The sequence below is a fragment of the Homalodisca vitripennis genome, chromosome 4 (assembly GCF_021130785.1).
Source record: "Homalodisca vitripennis isolate AUS2020 chromosome 4, UT_GWSS_2.1, whole genome shotgun sequence".
Classification (NCBI taxonomy): Eukaryota; Metazoa; Arthropoda; class Insecta; order Hemiptera; family Cicadellidae; genus Homalodisca; species Homalodisca vitripennis.
In genome coordinates, this window is record NC_060210.1 from 27,062,143 (window position 1) to 27,080,921 (window position 18,779).

Genomic DNA, 18,779 nt, shown 5'->3' on the forward strand with positions numbered 1-18,779 from the left:
TCGCTAAGGGTCCATCAGACTTCCTAGGTTGAAGCACCTTATCCAGGTTACATTTAAGTTACCAATATGCAGAGAGTTATTTTGTTTTAAATAAATTTCTTAATTGAGCTCAAAAATTGAAGTAATTCTTTAAAAATCTCTAAATCGTTTGACTGGAGAATTTTAGTTAAGTTTTGAACATTCATCCCATACTTATTCTTTATTAATTTTAAACCTTGGCTTCTAGCATGGTCATATGCAGGGCACTTAAAAAAGATATGTTCCAAAGTTTCACTATGACCTAAAGTACATCTCAGACATAATGGAGTAGACGTTGTCCTTTGCTTAAAGGTGTCTTCGACCCCGAAGTATTACCATCAGTCCAGCATTTGTTTTGGTGTGTGTAGAGTGAACATATGTTTCATCCATGTACATTATCGGCCTTTTTCATCTCTGATTCGGCTAAACTTTTAAAATATTTTATCCGTAATTCACGGACGTTGAAACTTTTAGTTAAGCGTTTCCTTACATTGTTTTGCGTACTAAACGAAGTGCCCACTGGACTTATTTGTTTTTCCTTCTTTATAATACGTCTTAGCGTGCTTTCTGAAATTCCAGTGACTGTAATAACACGCTGTTGAACCTTGTTTTAACTTTATAGGCGTGTTAGTTTCCGCTTCACTTTTCAAAAAGACAAACTTAGATCGGTTTCATAACAGTCCTTAAATGTACAGTAAAAGTTAGACTAGCTGTACGTACATTGTATCTTATATCTGCACTGCTAGCAGTTACCCGCTCCTTTGCACGTTTATGACCACTGCTGGTAAGAGTGAATATTTCCGACACCAATGTTGAGTTTGCCTTGTTGCATAGATCCAGAAAATATTCCAAAAAGTTTATAATTATAGGCTATAGCCATTGTAATTTATATCGTTCTTAGTATGTTTTACTCCACAGTTAATTTTGCTTTGTTTCCCGACCAAGGAAATATATATCACTGATCAGAAGCCATCTGCTATTGACGTGTTTAGGCCGAGGAATTCTATTAAAATATACATAAGCCAGGCCTCAGATAAGATGAAAAATTCTTTCTTTTCCTGACTTTACTTTGTTCAGAATCATGACAACTTGCAATGTAAATATAAAGTACTCGGAGAGAATCGGCAGATAAACTGTATAATATACATAAAAACATCATATTTGTACCTATATTTGCATGTGTATAAGCTAGAATCTTTTTATTGTCACTACACTAAAAATTGTGTCTTAAACGCTATCATAACAAAATTATACTATTTTATTCTTTTTCAGTATTTAAACATTAATTCTGTATGAATTAATTTACATGTTGTTTCATAATAAATCATATGTTCATTTCACACATATAGTTTATAAACTTTTTTATAGTGATACAAACATCACAGAACAATCAAACACATAAGAATATGAGCTAAGGTACAAAAGGTAGGTAGAGTACTGTAAAATTTAAGCGTCTTTGCAAGGACAGTTGACTCAACCTGCATGACGCTATGTTTCTAGTAAAGGTAGCTAGTATCATCTCACATTAGGATTAGATCCGTACTGCACGGTGAATATGGAACTATACTCCGACTGGACTATACATGTGGCGTCATGGTACGAGTAGCAAGCCTTGTGAATCTAACGTGGCTTTGGGCCAATAGTGGAATAGGAACGGATTTTTGACCTTGGCCAAGGAGTTTTTATGTTTCAGTTTGGGTTTGGTAATGCCAACGAATTATTGGAACGCGCTCTGGGCCGGAGAAACCGAGCGGAAATCCTGGGCTGCGTTCCGAAACTGCAGGCGCTGGAAATGGGCAAGAACTAACTCCGCCCATATGGCAGGCATTATAGTAATGATCTAATATCACTTTAAAACGCCTTGTAGACTTAATACAATTGTTAGATACTACAATTTATTTATTATTACAAATGTTAGTAGCTGCTTTTTACCGTGGATTTTTATTTTCTGTTAAAAAAACTGATTTTTGTGCAATATCAAAATAACTGAGATTTTGACTTTTATTTTTCTTACAAAGTCGGAAACAAATATTACAGGCATTAAAATATTACCCAGATGAAAAAAAAACAACTTTTTATTGACAGTATTTTATTTCAAAATAAACTACAAAAAATTTACAAACATGACACACTTAATCTACGTGTTAGAAAATAAAATTATTTTGACCAATATTTTTGCCTTATTTCTAAGTTGGTTTCTTTTTTAATGTCAAAAGTTTTTGTTTTTTCGATGTGATGAGATATTATTTAAAAAAAATAGTTTAGTCACAGTTTTAATTCAAAGTAACTCGTGGCTTCCTGTCAATTTAGAAGTGGTCGCATTTGTTTGAGATAACTAGAGTAAATAATAATATTTTACAATTTTCAATACCGTACATCATCACTTGATCTACTTAATTTACCCTTAGATTTAAAATCAATAAAAAGTTAATGTGTTCTAAGATCAGCATCATTGGCATGGAGTACAGAACTTGGTGAGTTCTTGCCCACTTTAAGCGCCTGCAAATCCATGGATACACCAGTAACGCACAGCTGTGTGCGACCGGAAAACACAACATGCTGCTTATGGGCAGTGCGCGTTCCAGTAGTATAGTTCGTTGGGTAATGCAGACTGAACAGCTGTTTACTGACAAGGCATATCATAAAAGGTCTTGGTCTTGGTCTTGGTCAATGGTCTTAGGTCAATGCCGGTTTATGCTTATCGAATAGTTCAGTAGTTGGTTATTTTTATCTTTGTGGGGTTGTTGAATTCTTGTTCTTTTATGTGGTTGTGAATCTGGAAACAGCATGAGAACATTACAATGGCTCCATTGAGTTTTATTGGTGTTCTTTAAGTTTTATTCTACAGGTTGTTTGTGTACTTTATAATAGAGGACAGAAAGCTTTCTGCATGATGGTAGGCTAACAGTTTTGTAATACATTTAAGTTAGATAAGGGAATCTGGAATATAAATTATATTATACTATGTTATTAACTCCAATTGTAGGGTTATCTATATATATATAATATATATATATATATATATATATATATATATATATATATATTAATGTAATGAAAAGTAAATAAAAGGGTTTTAGTTACTTTTCATTACATTAATATTTTGGAATTAAATTAAATTTTTTAAATTGCTTCAGTAATTGGCTGAGCTTTAACGAAGTCTATCATTCAAGGGGCTAGATAAATATAAATTGTGTCAGTTTGCAAAATATTTTGTATTTATTTATTTCAACGGTACAACACCAATTTTACAAATATTACAAGTAGATCCGAATGAAACCAACAATAGATCATAAGTATACAATCAAACAAAACAATATTAAGGTATTTTAACAGATAGGAATGAATTGTAAAACAGAAACTACGTAGTTCATGCACCATGCATCTCTTCCAGTCTCTCAGGAAACCAATAGTATCCGTCCTGAAAGAAGAATTCCCGAAGAAATTGACAGAGGAAGAAGCCGCTTCGCCAGTCCTCAGGAGTCTGGATATGCCGTGGTTTTGAGTATTAATTAGTTGGCTGGAAACGCCTACTGAAAACTCACTTCGAGCGAGTCCCTCTCGGCACAGTGAAAGTCACAGCTGCAGGTCAGGACAGTCTATATCGCCGTTGACCAGCCCTCGCAGAAAGTTGAGGTCTTGATAAGCCCACCGCAAAAAGAGTGGTTAGATGTCGAACAGTTCCTCCATGGTGTGGATTGGGGTCTCCAGTACTGATACCCTAGCCTCAGTTCCCAGAGCTCTGATGAAGCGGATTTGCTTTCTGTTGAGCATTTCAATGTGAAAGGCTTAATGAGGTGACCAAACAAGACAACAGTACTCCAGTAAAGGACAAACTATGGTTTTATAAAGAATAACAAGGGTATGGGGAAATCTGAATTCTTTAGTAGAGCGGAGGACAAAACCAAGAAGGAAAAGAAGCTTTTGAGGAAATGTGTAGGAGATAAGGAAGGAGCAGTGATGACACCCAGATCCCTCACCTCATCAACCGTCTTCAGCTTGTTCACATTGATTTTGTAGCCATAAGAGTAAATCACTTCACTGCGGCTGAAGTGCATCTTGACACACTTTTGTATTCAGCTCCATTGCATTCACCTCACACCACTTGCATATACTATCAAAGGAACACTGGAGTTCATCTTGATCAAATGAAGAAGTGACTCTGTTAAACAGCTTGATATCATCCGCAAAGAGAAGGAAACGAGAGGCTGCCACACTGGTAATGTCGTTTATGAAGATGTTGAATAGTAATGGCCCTAGGTGAGAACCCTGAGGAACACCAGACAGTACAGGAAAAGGGCACGAGTTACCTCTATCGCACCTCACAATGAGAAGGGAACCAACTGATCTTGAAATTTTACATGAAGCTTCATTAGGTAGGGTACGATAAGCGGACCCAGCTTTTTATATCGAAGAATGTAATCATCAGTACCTAATATTCGCATCTCAAATCCTATACTATCAATCGATATAAAAGTATCTATAGTCCTCAATAACAATCATATGTTTTAAATTAAAATATGAATTTAATATTTACAGTGATCAAACAAATTATTGTAACCAAAATTAGGAAACTGAAGATGACCATATTTGCTCTTCTCACAGTTACAGTTGTTTCTTTCCCACAAATTTCATATAATGGGTTTTTCGGTATGAGTCCAACATGTTGAAGCCATGAGAAACATGTCTTATCATCTTTCAAAGAAATGCTGTGTAGTTTTTTTTTAAATTGACTTCCATTTTTAATAATCTAATGTTACTTATGTAAAATTGAAATATTGCCCTATGTGTATTATTTGAAAGTGTTTACAGCTGTTGATATAGATTATTTAAGTGAATTGTTCAAAATAATTAATCAGTATCGATTGATTATATCATTATGATTAAGTAATATAGTTTGCCAATTTCAATATAAAAAACCGGGTCCACTTATCGTACCTTACCCGCTTCATTTTAATAGCCAACATCATGTTCGCTGATGGTGGAAGAACATTTTACATTGATTGCTTGTAAAATACATCAGTATGCATTGGTATCAGTAAAGAGAAGTGTGAAACTCCCCATAGAAAGAACTAATCCTGTGACAGGAGTTGTGACCTGGTTCTTGAACTACTCCTAACGTGGTTTCTGAACTACTTTTGACCTAGTTCCTGAACCAGCCCTTGAAACAAAACTACATTAATATTATAATTTCAAGTCAAATAGAACGAATACTAAACAAAATCTATAGAATCTACTTAACTGGAATCCCAATATTTTAGATAAACAGAGTACAGTATACTTTATATTTAAATAATTACCATTTAGAGTACCCATTTTTGGGACTATATTTATCTCAAGGCCAACATGAGAAAAACATATGGATGGTCTTGTTGCCGAAAAAGTATGAGCTAATTTGGTTAAAACGTACATTTTTTAAACATTAAGTAGATGTTGTCTACAATACTATATTACAAACCCTCATTCTTATACACACTTATTTTTGGAGCTATACCAATTTTACAGGCCAAATACTGAAACTGCAAGTTGTGGATTGTTCCTTACCTCAAAAAAGTACAAGCCAATTTTGATAATACTTTCCATACACATTCTAAACACAGTCCTCTATATTATATATCAACCCTTATTCTTAGGCCACACCTATTTTTTGGAGCTATATCGATGTTACAAGTTATATACTGAAAAAAACGTATGAATGATCGTACCTCAGAAATGTACAAGCCGATCTAATACAACTTTGCATACACACTATAAACATATCTTCTATATTATATTACCACCCTCATTCTTAGGCTGCATCTATTTTAGAAGTCCTTTTTTCCATTTCACACACACGAAGGTTGACATTTTCATAAGTTGATACATGAATAACCTAGGCTACAATATAATAAGCAGCCAACACCACAATTGAATCATCAATATTGGTGATTATCTAAACTACTGAAAGCAAAATGTTGAACCAAATTACTTTATAGGTATTTGAAATAACAGTATAGGCCTACTTTATCTTTTTTTCTATTTAAAAAAAATTAATAATTTAATGATTAATAGAAAACTATCTAGGCTATTTGTATTTATAAAACGTAACAAGCAAAAGAGTGTAACAATTAGTTTAATTATACTATTTTATAAGGATAAGCATGTCTGACAGCATGTGACTCAAATAACTCATGTATATCGCAATTGAACTTGTGGCCATTACTAAAATACCAAACTATTGATTTTACTTTGTTTTAATTAAGTTGGAACAATATTGTTATTAAATACATTAAAAAGAACTGGCAATAATTAATCATAAATAACTATAATTAGAATACAGGAGGGGATAGACGAGTTGTAGTTTATCAGATCTTCTTAGCCAGGAAAGTTTTAGTATTAGAGTTTAGTCTCCTACACAGGCTAGGTGAAATCTGTCTGAAAAGATGAGTATATTTATATTTACTCTGCCTAGTGAAGCTATATCAATGTTGTTTCATCTATTCAGACAGAGATAGATGACAGCAGATATCTATTACTGTGTTTCAGCGTACTCAGTTGAAGAGTGAGAGGTTTGCTCTCTTTCAGAGTACCAACCTAGCCAATGTTGGAGATAATTAGAATGTAATTAGACTGACTCTCTGTAAACAAACACTGAATATCATCTGACTCTGTCTACTTGATCTCTGAAACACTACATTTTTATTTCCAATCAAAATTTGTTTATATCCACGCTTTATTCACAATCGGCACAGTGTCTAATCATGGACTGCTCAGAGGAGTCTGCACTTGTAATGTCTGGGAATGAACCTATTAAAAAGATTAATGTTACAGAATGATTCTTTACAAAAATATTAGTGAATAAAACGCCACAAAAAAATTTTAAAACCCTGAGTAATAAAAAAGTTACGATATTATTTGAACAAATCTTGTAGTTCCACTTTTTATGTTCTATAACTTTTTTATTTATCACTTCTACCCCTTGACATTGTTTTGTTCACGAGGATGATATCAATAATTTAATAATGCTACACTCATCTTTTACCATACCAGCCGTTAATTTCACATTTACCTTAATGGATAACTATGACGGCAATAAGGAAAACACAGAATAAATTTGTAAAGAAACTGAGTACAGTATTATGCTATTTTCCCTTATCAGTGCCAACATGTTTTGACATGACTGAAGCAGTATGTGCAAAAAATACCAATGATTTATTTTTTAGTAAATACACAACATTTATTATAAAAAAGAAATTTTGGACTATTTTATTCACCAATATTTTTGTAAAGAACCATTCTGTTACATAGTCTGTTTAACAGGTTCATTCCCAGAGCTTACAAGTGCCAACTCCTCTGAGCAGTCCATGATTAGACACTGTGCCGATTGTGAATAAAGCGTGGATATAAACAAATATAAATATACTCATCTTTTCAGACAGATTTCACCTAGCCTGTGTAGGAGACTAAACTCTAATACTAAAACTTTCCTGGCTAAGAAGATCTGATAAACTACAACTTGTCTATCCTCTCCTGTATTCTAATTATAGTTATTTACGATTAATTATTGCCAGTTCTTTTTAATGTATTTAATAACAATATTGTTCCAACTTAATTTGTGTCACAAGCTGTCATACATGTTTATCCTAATAACTAATAAGTAACTAATTGTTACACTGTTTTGTTTGTTATGTTTTATAAATACACATAGCATACAGTTATTTTATTCACCACTAGCTGTTACCCGCGGCTTCTCACGCAATCTTAGAACCAAAGTCCTTATATTACTTAGTAAAAGCAATTATGATGTAATATGATGGGAGTCCTATAAAAATTTTAAAACGTAAGTAGGCATACATCAGGTAGATATTATTTAAGTTCGTGGTAAATAGTATCAGAGTTTAACTTAATTATTATATCATGTTTGGCACGTGTAGGAGCATTTCTGGTTCTAATTAATTATAAACATAACGTCACAGCTGAATCTGCCTTGTCATCCCGATCAAGAAAACACAAATCTCAGATCACACAGGTCTCGGAAACTTACTTCGGTCAAAAAGCGTATATTTCCAGTCCTTGTCATATATTTCAGGTCAGGCCTTGTCAAGATATTTCCAGTACTATAGTAGAGTTTGCCTTGTTGTTGTGACGAAGAAGAAATATATATATACTTACGTAGGACCTACTAAATTCACTTACCTACTATGTCACAGTTTAGCTTGCCATATTGCCTCGATCAAATTTTATATACGTTCGATTATCTAGTTCTCGGAAATCTACTTTGGTCAAAATCGTGTTGACATAGTTGAGTTTACTAGGACTGAAAAGCCTATTACAACCTAGGGGGAAGTCCTACCTACTTCTTATGTACTTCCGGTATAAGGGAGAAATCCTTATTAAGGTTATGCAAAATTCCAAAATAATCGTTATTAAAGTTTTGCGTTTCACTTGTTTTTTGGACTGTAGCCAGGGAAAGAATGAATCGTTAAGGTATGTTAGTATTTATTTCTCTGTTTTTCCGTAAGCCATTGTTAAAATGTAATATCATAATGTCAAGGAAGCCCACCAGTTTAGAGTAACTTATGTGAAAACATTCATAACTTTGATCATTAATGTTAGTTTTATAACAGTATTTAATGCATTAGACGATTTTAATTCGTCACTGGCGCAATCTGGAGTAAAATTTATATATTAGTGTTTTATTTACTATATGCATTACACTTCCGATCAAGCACTGATAAAATTCAAATGTAAACAGATGTTTCAGAAAGTTTGTCGAACTATAGCTGTCAACAGCTGTCAAAATTTCGTTTCGTTCTTATCATAACATTCGAATGTAAACAAACTAATTTTTCAATTTGAATTCGACTTTATTTGGTGAAATGAATGTGTTATGGGTGGTAAAAAGCACTCTAAATGTTAGTTCAGACCAAAAGCTATACCTGTTCCTAATTTCAACACAATCCGCATAGCAGTTTCAACGTGATTCGAGGACAAACCTCCAAATATCCAAACATTCAAACTTTAGCATTTATAATATTAGTGGAATTAAATTATTTTTAATAGAAAAACAGCTGAACTGTAGTGTAATTTCAAATACTTATAAAGTAATAATCGTGAATTTCAATTGTGATTTTGGCCACTAATTATATTGTACCTCTGGTATCAACTTAAGAAAATGTCAATATTTATGTGTGTGAAATGCAATAAAGGACTTCATACTAATTCCATTTACGATATTCAATGCTAAAAACTTTCAGGGAGGCACTATGCATAATTATAGGTAAATAAACCTTATGCACTCATTTAATACATTTATTTTCTTTTAAATAGGTATTATTGTGATTAGTACTTATTTTTGGATATGTGCACGAGTAAGAAAAGTGCATATTATCTTTAAAGCTGTTATTTTTGGGCTTATGACCATAACCATAACAATGCAAAATTTTAATACATGTACAAAATTGAATGGTCTTTCAGAACAAATGAATGTTTATTAAAACACTATTTTTTCTACAAGTTATCTAAGGTCAAACTCAAAAAGATGTTTGAAAAAATCAGATTTTGTTTAAAATTAACATTCATAATTTTTTTATAAATATTGAAAATTATTATATGTTACTTTCTGTCTATGGTTTATTGGAAGTATAATGGTAAAAGCATTGTTAATATAATTAATGAAGCAATCTATTTACAGTTATTTTAGTAACACCTTGCAAAAGCAAAAAAGTCTGGCTCTTTAGGATACACCCAAATGAAAAATGACTGGTATAAAAGTGTCTAGCACTGAAAAGTTTAGCATGTCACATGATGTGGTACTCCTACTTTGTATTAATTTTAACTTAAATTTACCAAAAGACAAATCAAGTTCCAATTCTTATAATATACCGTAAATGTGTATAGTTTGGTCAGATAATTTCCGGACATATAATAACTAACTGGGTTTTGGAAGTTTAAACTAAATGAAGGAGGATCATAGCCCGTTTTAATATTTTGTTGTTTGTCCCATGGAGAGATTTTATCAAATATCATTTATGAAAAAAATTTACTGGACCAATCAGGTCAGTAAATTAATTGGACGAATAAACTTATAGGTCAAATTTGGTCTATTTTGATTTTAAGTTTATTATACCTACTTTACAATAAGTTTTGATGTAGTCATTATTTTAGACACCCCACAATAAATGAGATATTTAGCTTTTTTATTTATATTTTTAAACATTAAAATTGTATACTTCAATACTGTGTACCAGTAATTTTAACATACACTGATCATAATTTTAAATTCATCCATAGTCATTGGTTTTATAGTTATTTTTACAAATTTCTTAAAAATAATTCCTACCAAAAAGGTATTATGCAGAATACCAACATATAAAAAAATTCTTCTCTTTAATGTTTTAGCAAGAGATTACTGTTTTCTTTATTATAGTGTATATAGTGGAGTAAATGACATGTGGTAATTTTGTGTGTGTTTTTCAACTGTCCAGTAGACCCTTGCTATGTGTTAAAGATTGGAGGTTCCAAAGAGTTGCATGTTTTTATAAAATAACTTTTTGCTTGTGAAGTTTTATATTCCCTTGTTTGTCTATTTTGGTCAGTGTTTGTTAGTTTGAATTTGTTTGGCTTATAGTATATCACAATGTTAATGAATTAAGTTTTTTAAGTATTACATACTTTACACATTTTAAAATGTTTGGATTTATTTACTAATCTTGTACTTCTTATTTGCTTCCTTTAGTTCTTAAGTTAAATAACATCTACCTTAACAATAATTTTTAGTTCTTCATCAGTTGTGATTTCTATTACCGTACTTTAGAATACAGAACAACAATGATAATTTCAATTGGAAAGTTGTTAAAGCAAAGTTGATGTAGCGACAACGTGTGTCTTACATCCTACATTGCTTTTTTATTTTTGTTACGTTGTAATTATGGATGATTTTCTGCTTAAGAAGTTAAATATAGATTGAGATATACAGGTTGTTTGTAAGCCATAGAAATTTGTAAATCTATAGTAGTGGATTGTAGAGAAATTACCTTCTTTCAAAGCTTTAACTAAACCTCAGAGTTAGCCTACAAACATAAGTTTTGAACACTATAACCAAATATAAATTAAAATGTTTAAAATTTGCTTTCTGTGGGCAGTTGTAGATATAAAGTTAGGTATTGGCAAAAGATTAAATGACACCCCATCTAGAGGTTGCTTTTAAGTGTATTATTTAGATCTTATGGAAAGTTTTGTAACTTACTACTATAGTATCTGTTTTATATATATATATATATATATATATATATATATATATATATATAGGGAGAGGAAGGAAAATGCATTTATGCACACAGGTGGCCAGCCTGTAGTGTGGGACTCTCACAAGGTGGTAAACTACCCACTAAAAACCTCCTCTATACTTCAGGATCTCAACCCGGGAACTGTTTGTCACATTACTCCAGGTTAGGTCTGAATTTTACCTAAGCCCTCAGGGCTCACGCCTATCCAGCCATCAGAAAGTCAAAGGTCTAAACCGCATTTAGGTCTAGATCAATCTTTTTAGCGCGGAGAATACACTGGACAAAATGAGACACACAGTTCCAGTTGTCCTGACCCTCCAGCATCTGTGTTACTATAGTATCTGTTTAATGATGATTTAAATGCAACTTATAAATTAAGATATGACAAAAAAGCTCTTTGACAGGCAAAAATATAATTTTTATTACAAAATTCTCAATAAAGCTAAACTAAGTTTAACAATTTTGTTTCTTTGAATTTCACAATAAAATTCAGATTGACAGGAGATCTCGTTGAAGTTGAAACTCATTTTTAGACAGAATAGAGAACAAATAGAGGGAAAAATAATGAAACTCAGACATTTGTGGTACCATTTCGACAAGTTCATTATCATATTGCAAAAATCTTTCATGTTAATCAAATGAAAATTTGCAAGATCCCTCCTGCTGATTGTCCACTACCTCCATTGTTTGTTGTTGTACAAATAACAGCATTGTGTACATTGCTGTTTGTTTTCTCTTTGTTAGATAAGTATCAAGTTTGCACAATTTCCCCCACTAATCCACTAATGAGGACATTAATGATTCAAATGGTACATACCACTTAACTAAGATGTGGCGATCAATCTAGGTATAAACTTTAGGATGTTAGCATCACCAGGTTATGCTGTTAAGATGTTTTATTTCATAAACATCAAATACAGTCTATTAACTGGATTTAAATATGGCTACCATTTCATTATTGTGATTCCTTCGACCAAAAGCCATAATTGTCTTTATTCTCAAAATTCTATCTGCATATAGCCCATATTCTATTAATATAAGGAAATGTGACTTTGTAATGAATTAAGTGAACTTTTTTTATATAAACACAAATTTATCTCTTCTCTTAAGTAATACACATACTAATGTCCAATATACCGAATACATCTTTGAATATGACCAGTCAACAGCACTTTGATCCAAAATCATCCCGGGAGTCTTAGATAGTTTATATTAAGGATTTCATTCCACACACACACACACACGTATATAAAACACACAGTGCAAAATTTTGTCAATAATCAGTCTGGTTTTATTAGTTAAAAAAAATTACCATTTATGTTACTTTTTTGTTTGACCTATAGCGTAAAACTTTTTCCAAATTTTACATAATCAGAACCCTTGTATTTTTGTATAATGGATCAAATTTGTTTATCTTCTCAGCTGTAACTGAGAAGTTTCATTATTATAAGGCAGTAAAAAGGATCTTTTCATTCACAGTGTTCTGAGCAGCCAGGAGGAGCACATAACATTTCAATATTGTTTTTTTAGAGGAAACAGTTTTAAATCAAACCTCAAAAGCTATTTGATTGTTCTCAAGTAAACAGTTCCAGCCTAACTCTTAAATGGGATGCTTGTCACAAATGTCTCTAAGAGCTCATATTGAATAAAGTGTTTTGGTGGAGTAAGGAGTAAATGAAGAGACCTAATGTATTAAAATGTTTGTCATGACTATCCAAGTAATATTAGACCACAAACTGCTGTATATTTATTTTTTGTATTAGCTTGCATTTTGTTTTTTTGGTTTTGTACTTTACGCACTAATGTAAATTAAGTAAATTGTGTTTTTGCAGGTGCGAAACATAAGTTCTCTACTCATAACTGGGGTGAACTCAGTTTGTCGCCTGAGCCGAAGTCAACCTGTTAGAAGCATGTCTAGCAAGACTGATGATGTGGTTCTGGCAGAAATCATCAATAACACTGGCGTTCTCACCTTAAACCGGCCAAGAGCTTTAAACTCATTGAATGAGGCAATGGTAACAATAGTTCTAGAGAAGTTACGAGAGTGGGAGAACAAAGTGCAATGTGTTGTCGTACGAGGGAGTGGGGAGAAGGCATTTTGTGCAGGAGGAGATGTTGTAGCAGTGACATCTGGTAGTCCTACTAGCTGTCAGTATGGAAAAGACTTCTTTCGAAAAGAATATACCATGGATTACACAATCGGTCAATTTAAGAAACCATATGTTGCATTAATCGATGGAATAACCATGGGAGGAGGTGTGGGTATTTCAGTTCATGGGAAATACCGTGTAGCCACAGAAAAGACTCTTTTTGCTATGCCAGAAACAGCAATTGGCCTTTTCCCAGATGTCGGTGCAAGCCACTTTCTTCCAAGACTAGAGGGAAAACTGGGCTTATATCTTGCCCTCACAGGGCAAAGGTTGAAGGGCAAGGATGTAGTAAAGATCGGTTTCGGTACACATTTTATTGAAAGCAAAGATGTTCCTAGATTGTTTGATGCTATAGTGAACTTAAAAAATGGTGATGTAGACAATGTACTTAGACAACACACTCAGGATATATCGAGTCACCAGTTCAGTCTAGGAGCTCACATGGGAGTGATCAATCAGGCTTTCTCGGCTCCAACTGTAGAAGAGATAGTGAAATGTCTGGAGAGAGAAGGCTCTGAGTTCAGTTCTGCAACTTTGAAACTACTAAACAAGATGTCTCCCATTTCAATGAAGATTGCCAAAATGGAATTGGAAAAAGGAGCAAAGATGAATCTCAAAGAGTGCCTACAGATGGAGTATCGGCTTGCAAAGGCTGCACTAGAAGCTACTTCCTCACCTGATTTTTATGAAGGTAATTTATTAATTAATAAAATGATGATTGTGTATACAATTTTAGTTTAGAAGTGCATATGAGACTCTTAAACTCCTACTTTGTTAAAATGTAAACTAAAAACTAACCACCGACTGTTGCTAAGTCCATAAAATATAAGAATTCCAATTAATCTCTAATTAGACATCATTACACAACAGATTTTAGTAATTTTATTTATAAAGTAGAAAGTTTCGTAACAAAGTAGTTGAGTTTTGTTTATTCTACCCATTGCTTTTGCAATATTACATAACATATCATTAAAAATTGCCAATTATATTTTTAATTTTATTTGCAAGAACAGAAACATTACTCTGAGAATTGTGAAATAGATCAAATTGCTTCCAATAACAATGCAATGCAAGTAAATAACAAAATAAATAAAGAAACCGTATAACTTTTGGCTGTGGCTAATGTGATTTCTGTAATGTGTTACAGTAGAACCCCTCATATCCGGCCTCGGTTTTTACCGCACCTCGGTTTATCCGGCCACTTCTCGGAAGCCAATATCGAAATTTATTTACCACGGCTTGCAGACGCGCAGTTGCACGCACTAGTCTCCCACGACTCTTGCGTTGTTTTGGTGTATCTATTTGTTTACATTTTCCTGTGTTGTCCTCAGTTGAGCTAATAGGTTTAACCTGTAAACAGTTCGTTGATTATTTCCAGTGCGGTTAGTACAGTACAGTACAATTGTTTTGTTTCGTCAAGTGCTGTGTACTGTAGGTTGGTTTATCCGGCCGAATCGTTATCCGGCCAGGGGCTCGGTCCCGTGGTGGCCGGATATGAGGGGTTCTACTGTATATTGAGACAAAAATATATAAAATATAAAACATGTTGATGTGAAGAAATTGTGTTATTGTTTGTTGAAGAAAGGCCTTGTAAGTGTTTCAAGGTATTTATGTAACTACAACTGTTTTATCTAATGAATACAAGATTTAGATTCTGTTGTCTTTGTTACATTTGCAACGTACCGGATTTTGATTACATATACATTTATCTGTATGCCCTTAAATTTTATGTTAAATACATTTTGCCCCCTTTAAACATGTAATACTTTTTCATTCAGAAACTAGTGTATATTTTGTAACTAAATATTTCGGGAGTAGTTACAAACTGGTCACTATGGCCAAAATGAAGTAATTTCTTTTTCTTTTTATCCTATAAATTTAAACAACTTAAAAATAAAAAGTTATATCTATTAAACAATTACTAATACGTATATAAAGTAAATGTTTTAAAAATGTGATAGTAAACATTTTTACATGTTTATGTTTATAAAGGGAAATTTAGAAACCATAGGTTGTCACTTTTTAGAGAATAATTCTTACAAGTTTTGTAATCAAAATCGGTATGAGTACGATATGCGGACCCAATTTTTTTATATAGATTAATATAATCATCGATACCTAAAATATTCACATCTCGAATACTAGACTATCAATCGATATAAAAGTATCTATAGTCCTCAATAACAAACATATGTTTGAAATTAAAATATAAATTTAATATTTACAGTGATAATATCATAAATAATAAATGTACCAGAACAATCAAACAAATTATTATAACCGAAAATAGGAAAACTCATAAATAATTAAGAAATGATAACAAAAATTTGGAATAGAAAAGTAAATGTTAACATAACAATAATTAGAATAGAAAATGGAAACTTATCAAACTATCTATATGTTTTCTCCTGGGTAGCAATATTTAATTGCTTTTAGGAAATGGTTTAACGCGTCTTAAGAAAATCGTACCTCTCTTCTATATAAATATTCACAGAGATGATCTGTGAGAAAGTCAACTGGTATACTATTTTTCAAAATGTATTTTATGTCTCTCCACAAGCCTTCAACTGTCTGTGAGTGTATAATGGACAAAACCACAATCACTCAATCCAAAATACGCTTTCCATATGTCTGTGACTATGGTTGTTCCAGGCTTTACATGTTTTAATACCAGGGTTTTATCATCTCATTTGTTTTCAGGACAAATCTCAATTCTATACCTATCACCATATTTTTCTCCTTCTGGTATCGTTTCTACTAAACCTAAAATCTAGGTTCCTTCTACCAACCTCCCTTTGTTAAATTTCCTTTTTCCAATTTTGCACTCATCAATTTCCACCACCACTCCAGGACCTCAACATACTTTGGAAATGGTTATACCTATAAATATATAGACAAAACTGTTGTCAGATCATATTTAATGGACTACAAAACAAATAAAAGTTTTAAATATTGGTTTTATGTTTTTCATGTAATTTAACAGTGAGCAATATAAGCTCCATCTACAGCAAATCCTCTTTAGTTATTAAATTTTTTCATAATACTAAATATAGCTTTGAATATGATACTTTATTAGCACATTGGCAATGGTAATAATAAGAACGAAATAAAGTATATTAATGGATAATGGTGTGTTATATCATTTATCCAACTTACGACTATTTATTAACTAATTATCATAGGATAAACTCTGATTTTCTTGTAATCATATTATGTTTAACGCACATTAGTTTCAATAATAATCTGGTTATTTTAATCATCTTATATTTATTGCAAGCAAGCAAGACTAATTACATTTGGTGGAGGTCTGACCTGAAATATTGTTTTAAAGTGAATAAGTTAAATACATATCTCGAACTAGCCCATCAGTTGATTCGAAATTCTAATAATCAATTGGTTAAAATTTAAGATAAAAGTAATTTTTCCAAATTTTCTTCTGTGCCATTAATGATATAACAGCTGTATCTTTGAATGTTTCAGTTCATTATTTACATTTTGTGGTTATTTTCCTATTTGTGTTTATTGTTTTCTCATATCCTTATTTTACTTCCTGAAGATCTTTGTTTTTTATTTCAATAAGTGAAATACTTGTGTGTGTGTGTGTGTGTGTGTGTGTGTGTGTGTGTGTGTGTGTGCGCGCGGCGCGCGTGCGTGTGCGTGTGCGTGACAAACTGAAGTGTGGTGTATGTTGTAGTTAGAGCACTGTATCCCTCGTATTTTATAACCTCACAAACACTGATTCTTTGATTACATCTTACCACTGATTTGTTATTGAAATTCTTAGGTGTAAGAGCCCTCCTGAAGGACAAGGATCAGAACCCCAAGTGGAAACCAGCAAGATTGGAAGAGGTTACTGATGATATGGTTAACAAAGTCTTCTTGTCTATTTCTGCTGATGAAGAACTTAAACTTTAGTTAAGACTAGCTGTCATACGAATTTAAACATTCTTAAAACTGTAAACTGTGTGGATTCAGAAACACTACCTTTAAATTTTGTATTTACGATCTGATATTTTTATATTCATATTTATTTACAAAAATATCTACTTTTGTAGTTTTTAACCATAGAGTTATTTTATATAAGTTTATATAATAGAGTTTATACAGAAATAGAAAACTCAATTTCCCTGTAATAGTTGTTGAAAATAAACATATTTGTTATGGATGTGTGTCTATATTTTTGCTGTACAAAAACATGTATGTATGTGAATCGCATGTACACTACTAATTGTTATTTATAGTTTCTTGTGTCCTTGAAGTTTAGAAGTAGCCAATAGTTAATACTCAGTAACTGGTTCATGTGTAATAACATTTGCTACTAGTTCGTCTCTCATTGTTGCCGCTGCTAGAAAAATCTCGTAACATTTCTTTATAAACAATATAATAAAATATTTCATTGACAGCCATACGTCTATAAACTATCTGTATGTTATAATGTAACTCTAATCTATATGAAAATGACCTATCAATTGATGGTACCTAAAATGTAGGATGTGAAGTAATGAGTAAATGTCCAAAACAATTAATAATTATAACAAGAACAGGCTGGCGAACCGACTGGGAATATGTCAGCAATTTAACGCAACAGAGAAAAATCTGAAATAAACTCGGAAATTTCTTGTAGAACTGGGAAAACTCAAAACACCTTTCTGTCTCTAAGAACTTATGAAGTAATTTGATAGCTCCTTGAATCAGGACTTACTTAATCTCATAACATTGTATTTTACACAATGTGGTCCATGCAACTGAATGAAGATCGACATATGTTCGCGAGACCCATCAAAGATTGCCTTCACTTGTACAGTGAATTATAATTATCTTGGTTAGTTCTACCTTATGTCACGTTAAGCTCCTCTTGGTCTATAAACAATGCTGCTTACACATGTTCCGGTTAGTCATCAGATTACAATAAAGAAGTTATGTTAACATACAACATATGTATGTTACCAACACAGATTTATTAACAAGCTTTCATCTAATATATAACATTTCATACTCCAATATGAATATCTTAAGCTCAACTGGAACTCTCATGAATGGTTCAGGATTGAAGTATTAGAAGAAATATACAGTTTAAATCTGTTACATATTATGAGTAGAAACAACGTTTTTGAGAACCATATTATAGTAGATAAAGTTCATACTATTTAAAGGTGCGTTCACAAAGAAAGCTGGTTACAAGTACTTATTTTCAGCGCTTGCTCCAAGCGCTTGAGAATGTAGTGTGTACACAACAAACGCTTGCATTTCAAGCTTAGTGTTTTCTCAGCTCCCGTTGAGACAATGTCTTCATCAAGTGATGAAGAGTTATTTTTACTTGAAAATGTCGAATTAAAAATTCATA

The 18,779-nt window shown here is 32.3% G+C and overlaps 1 protein-coding gene across 8 annotated transcripts in view; it reads left to right on the forward strand.

Moving 5' to 3' along the window:
- The window catches only part of LOC124359073 (3-hydroxyisobutyryl-CoA hydrolase, mitochondrial), a 62,438-nt gene extending 44,838 nt beyond the window's left edge, over positions 1-17,600 (forward strand). For 4 of the 8 annotated variants that reach the window (XM_046811491.1, XM_046811489.1, XM_046811485.1 and 1 more), the window contains 2 exons: positions 13,118-14,126; positions 17,220-17,600. In XM_046811491.1, coding sequence (XP_046667447.1) covers positions 13,196-14,126; positions 17,220-17,350 — 1,062 coding nt within the window. In that variant the 5' untranslated portion in view covers positions 13,118-13,195 and the 3' untranslated portion in view covers positions 17,351-17,600. Of the gene's footprint in view, positions 1-2,640; positions 2,915-13,117; positions 14,127-17,219 lie in introns of those variants that run through there. The other 4 variants (XM_046811484.1, XM_046811486.1, XM_046811488.1 and 1 more) reach the window with 3 other exon arrangements.
- The last annotated feature ends 1,179 nt before the right edge of the window (positions 17,601-18,779 follow it).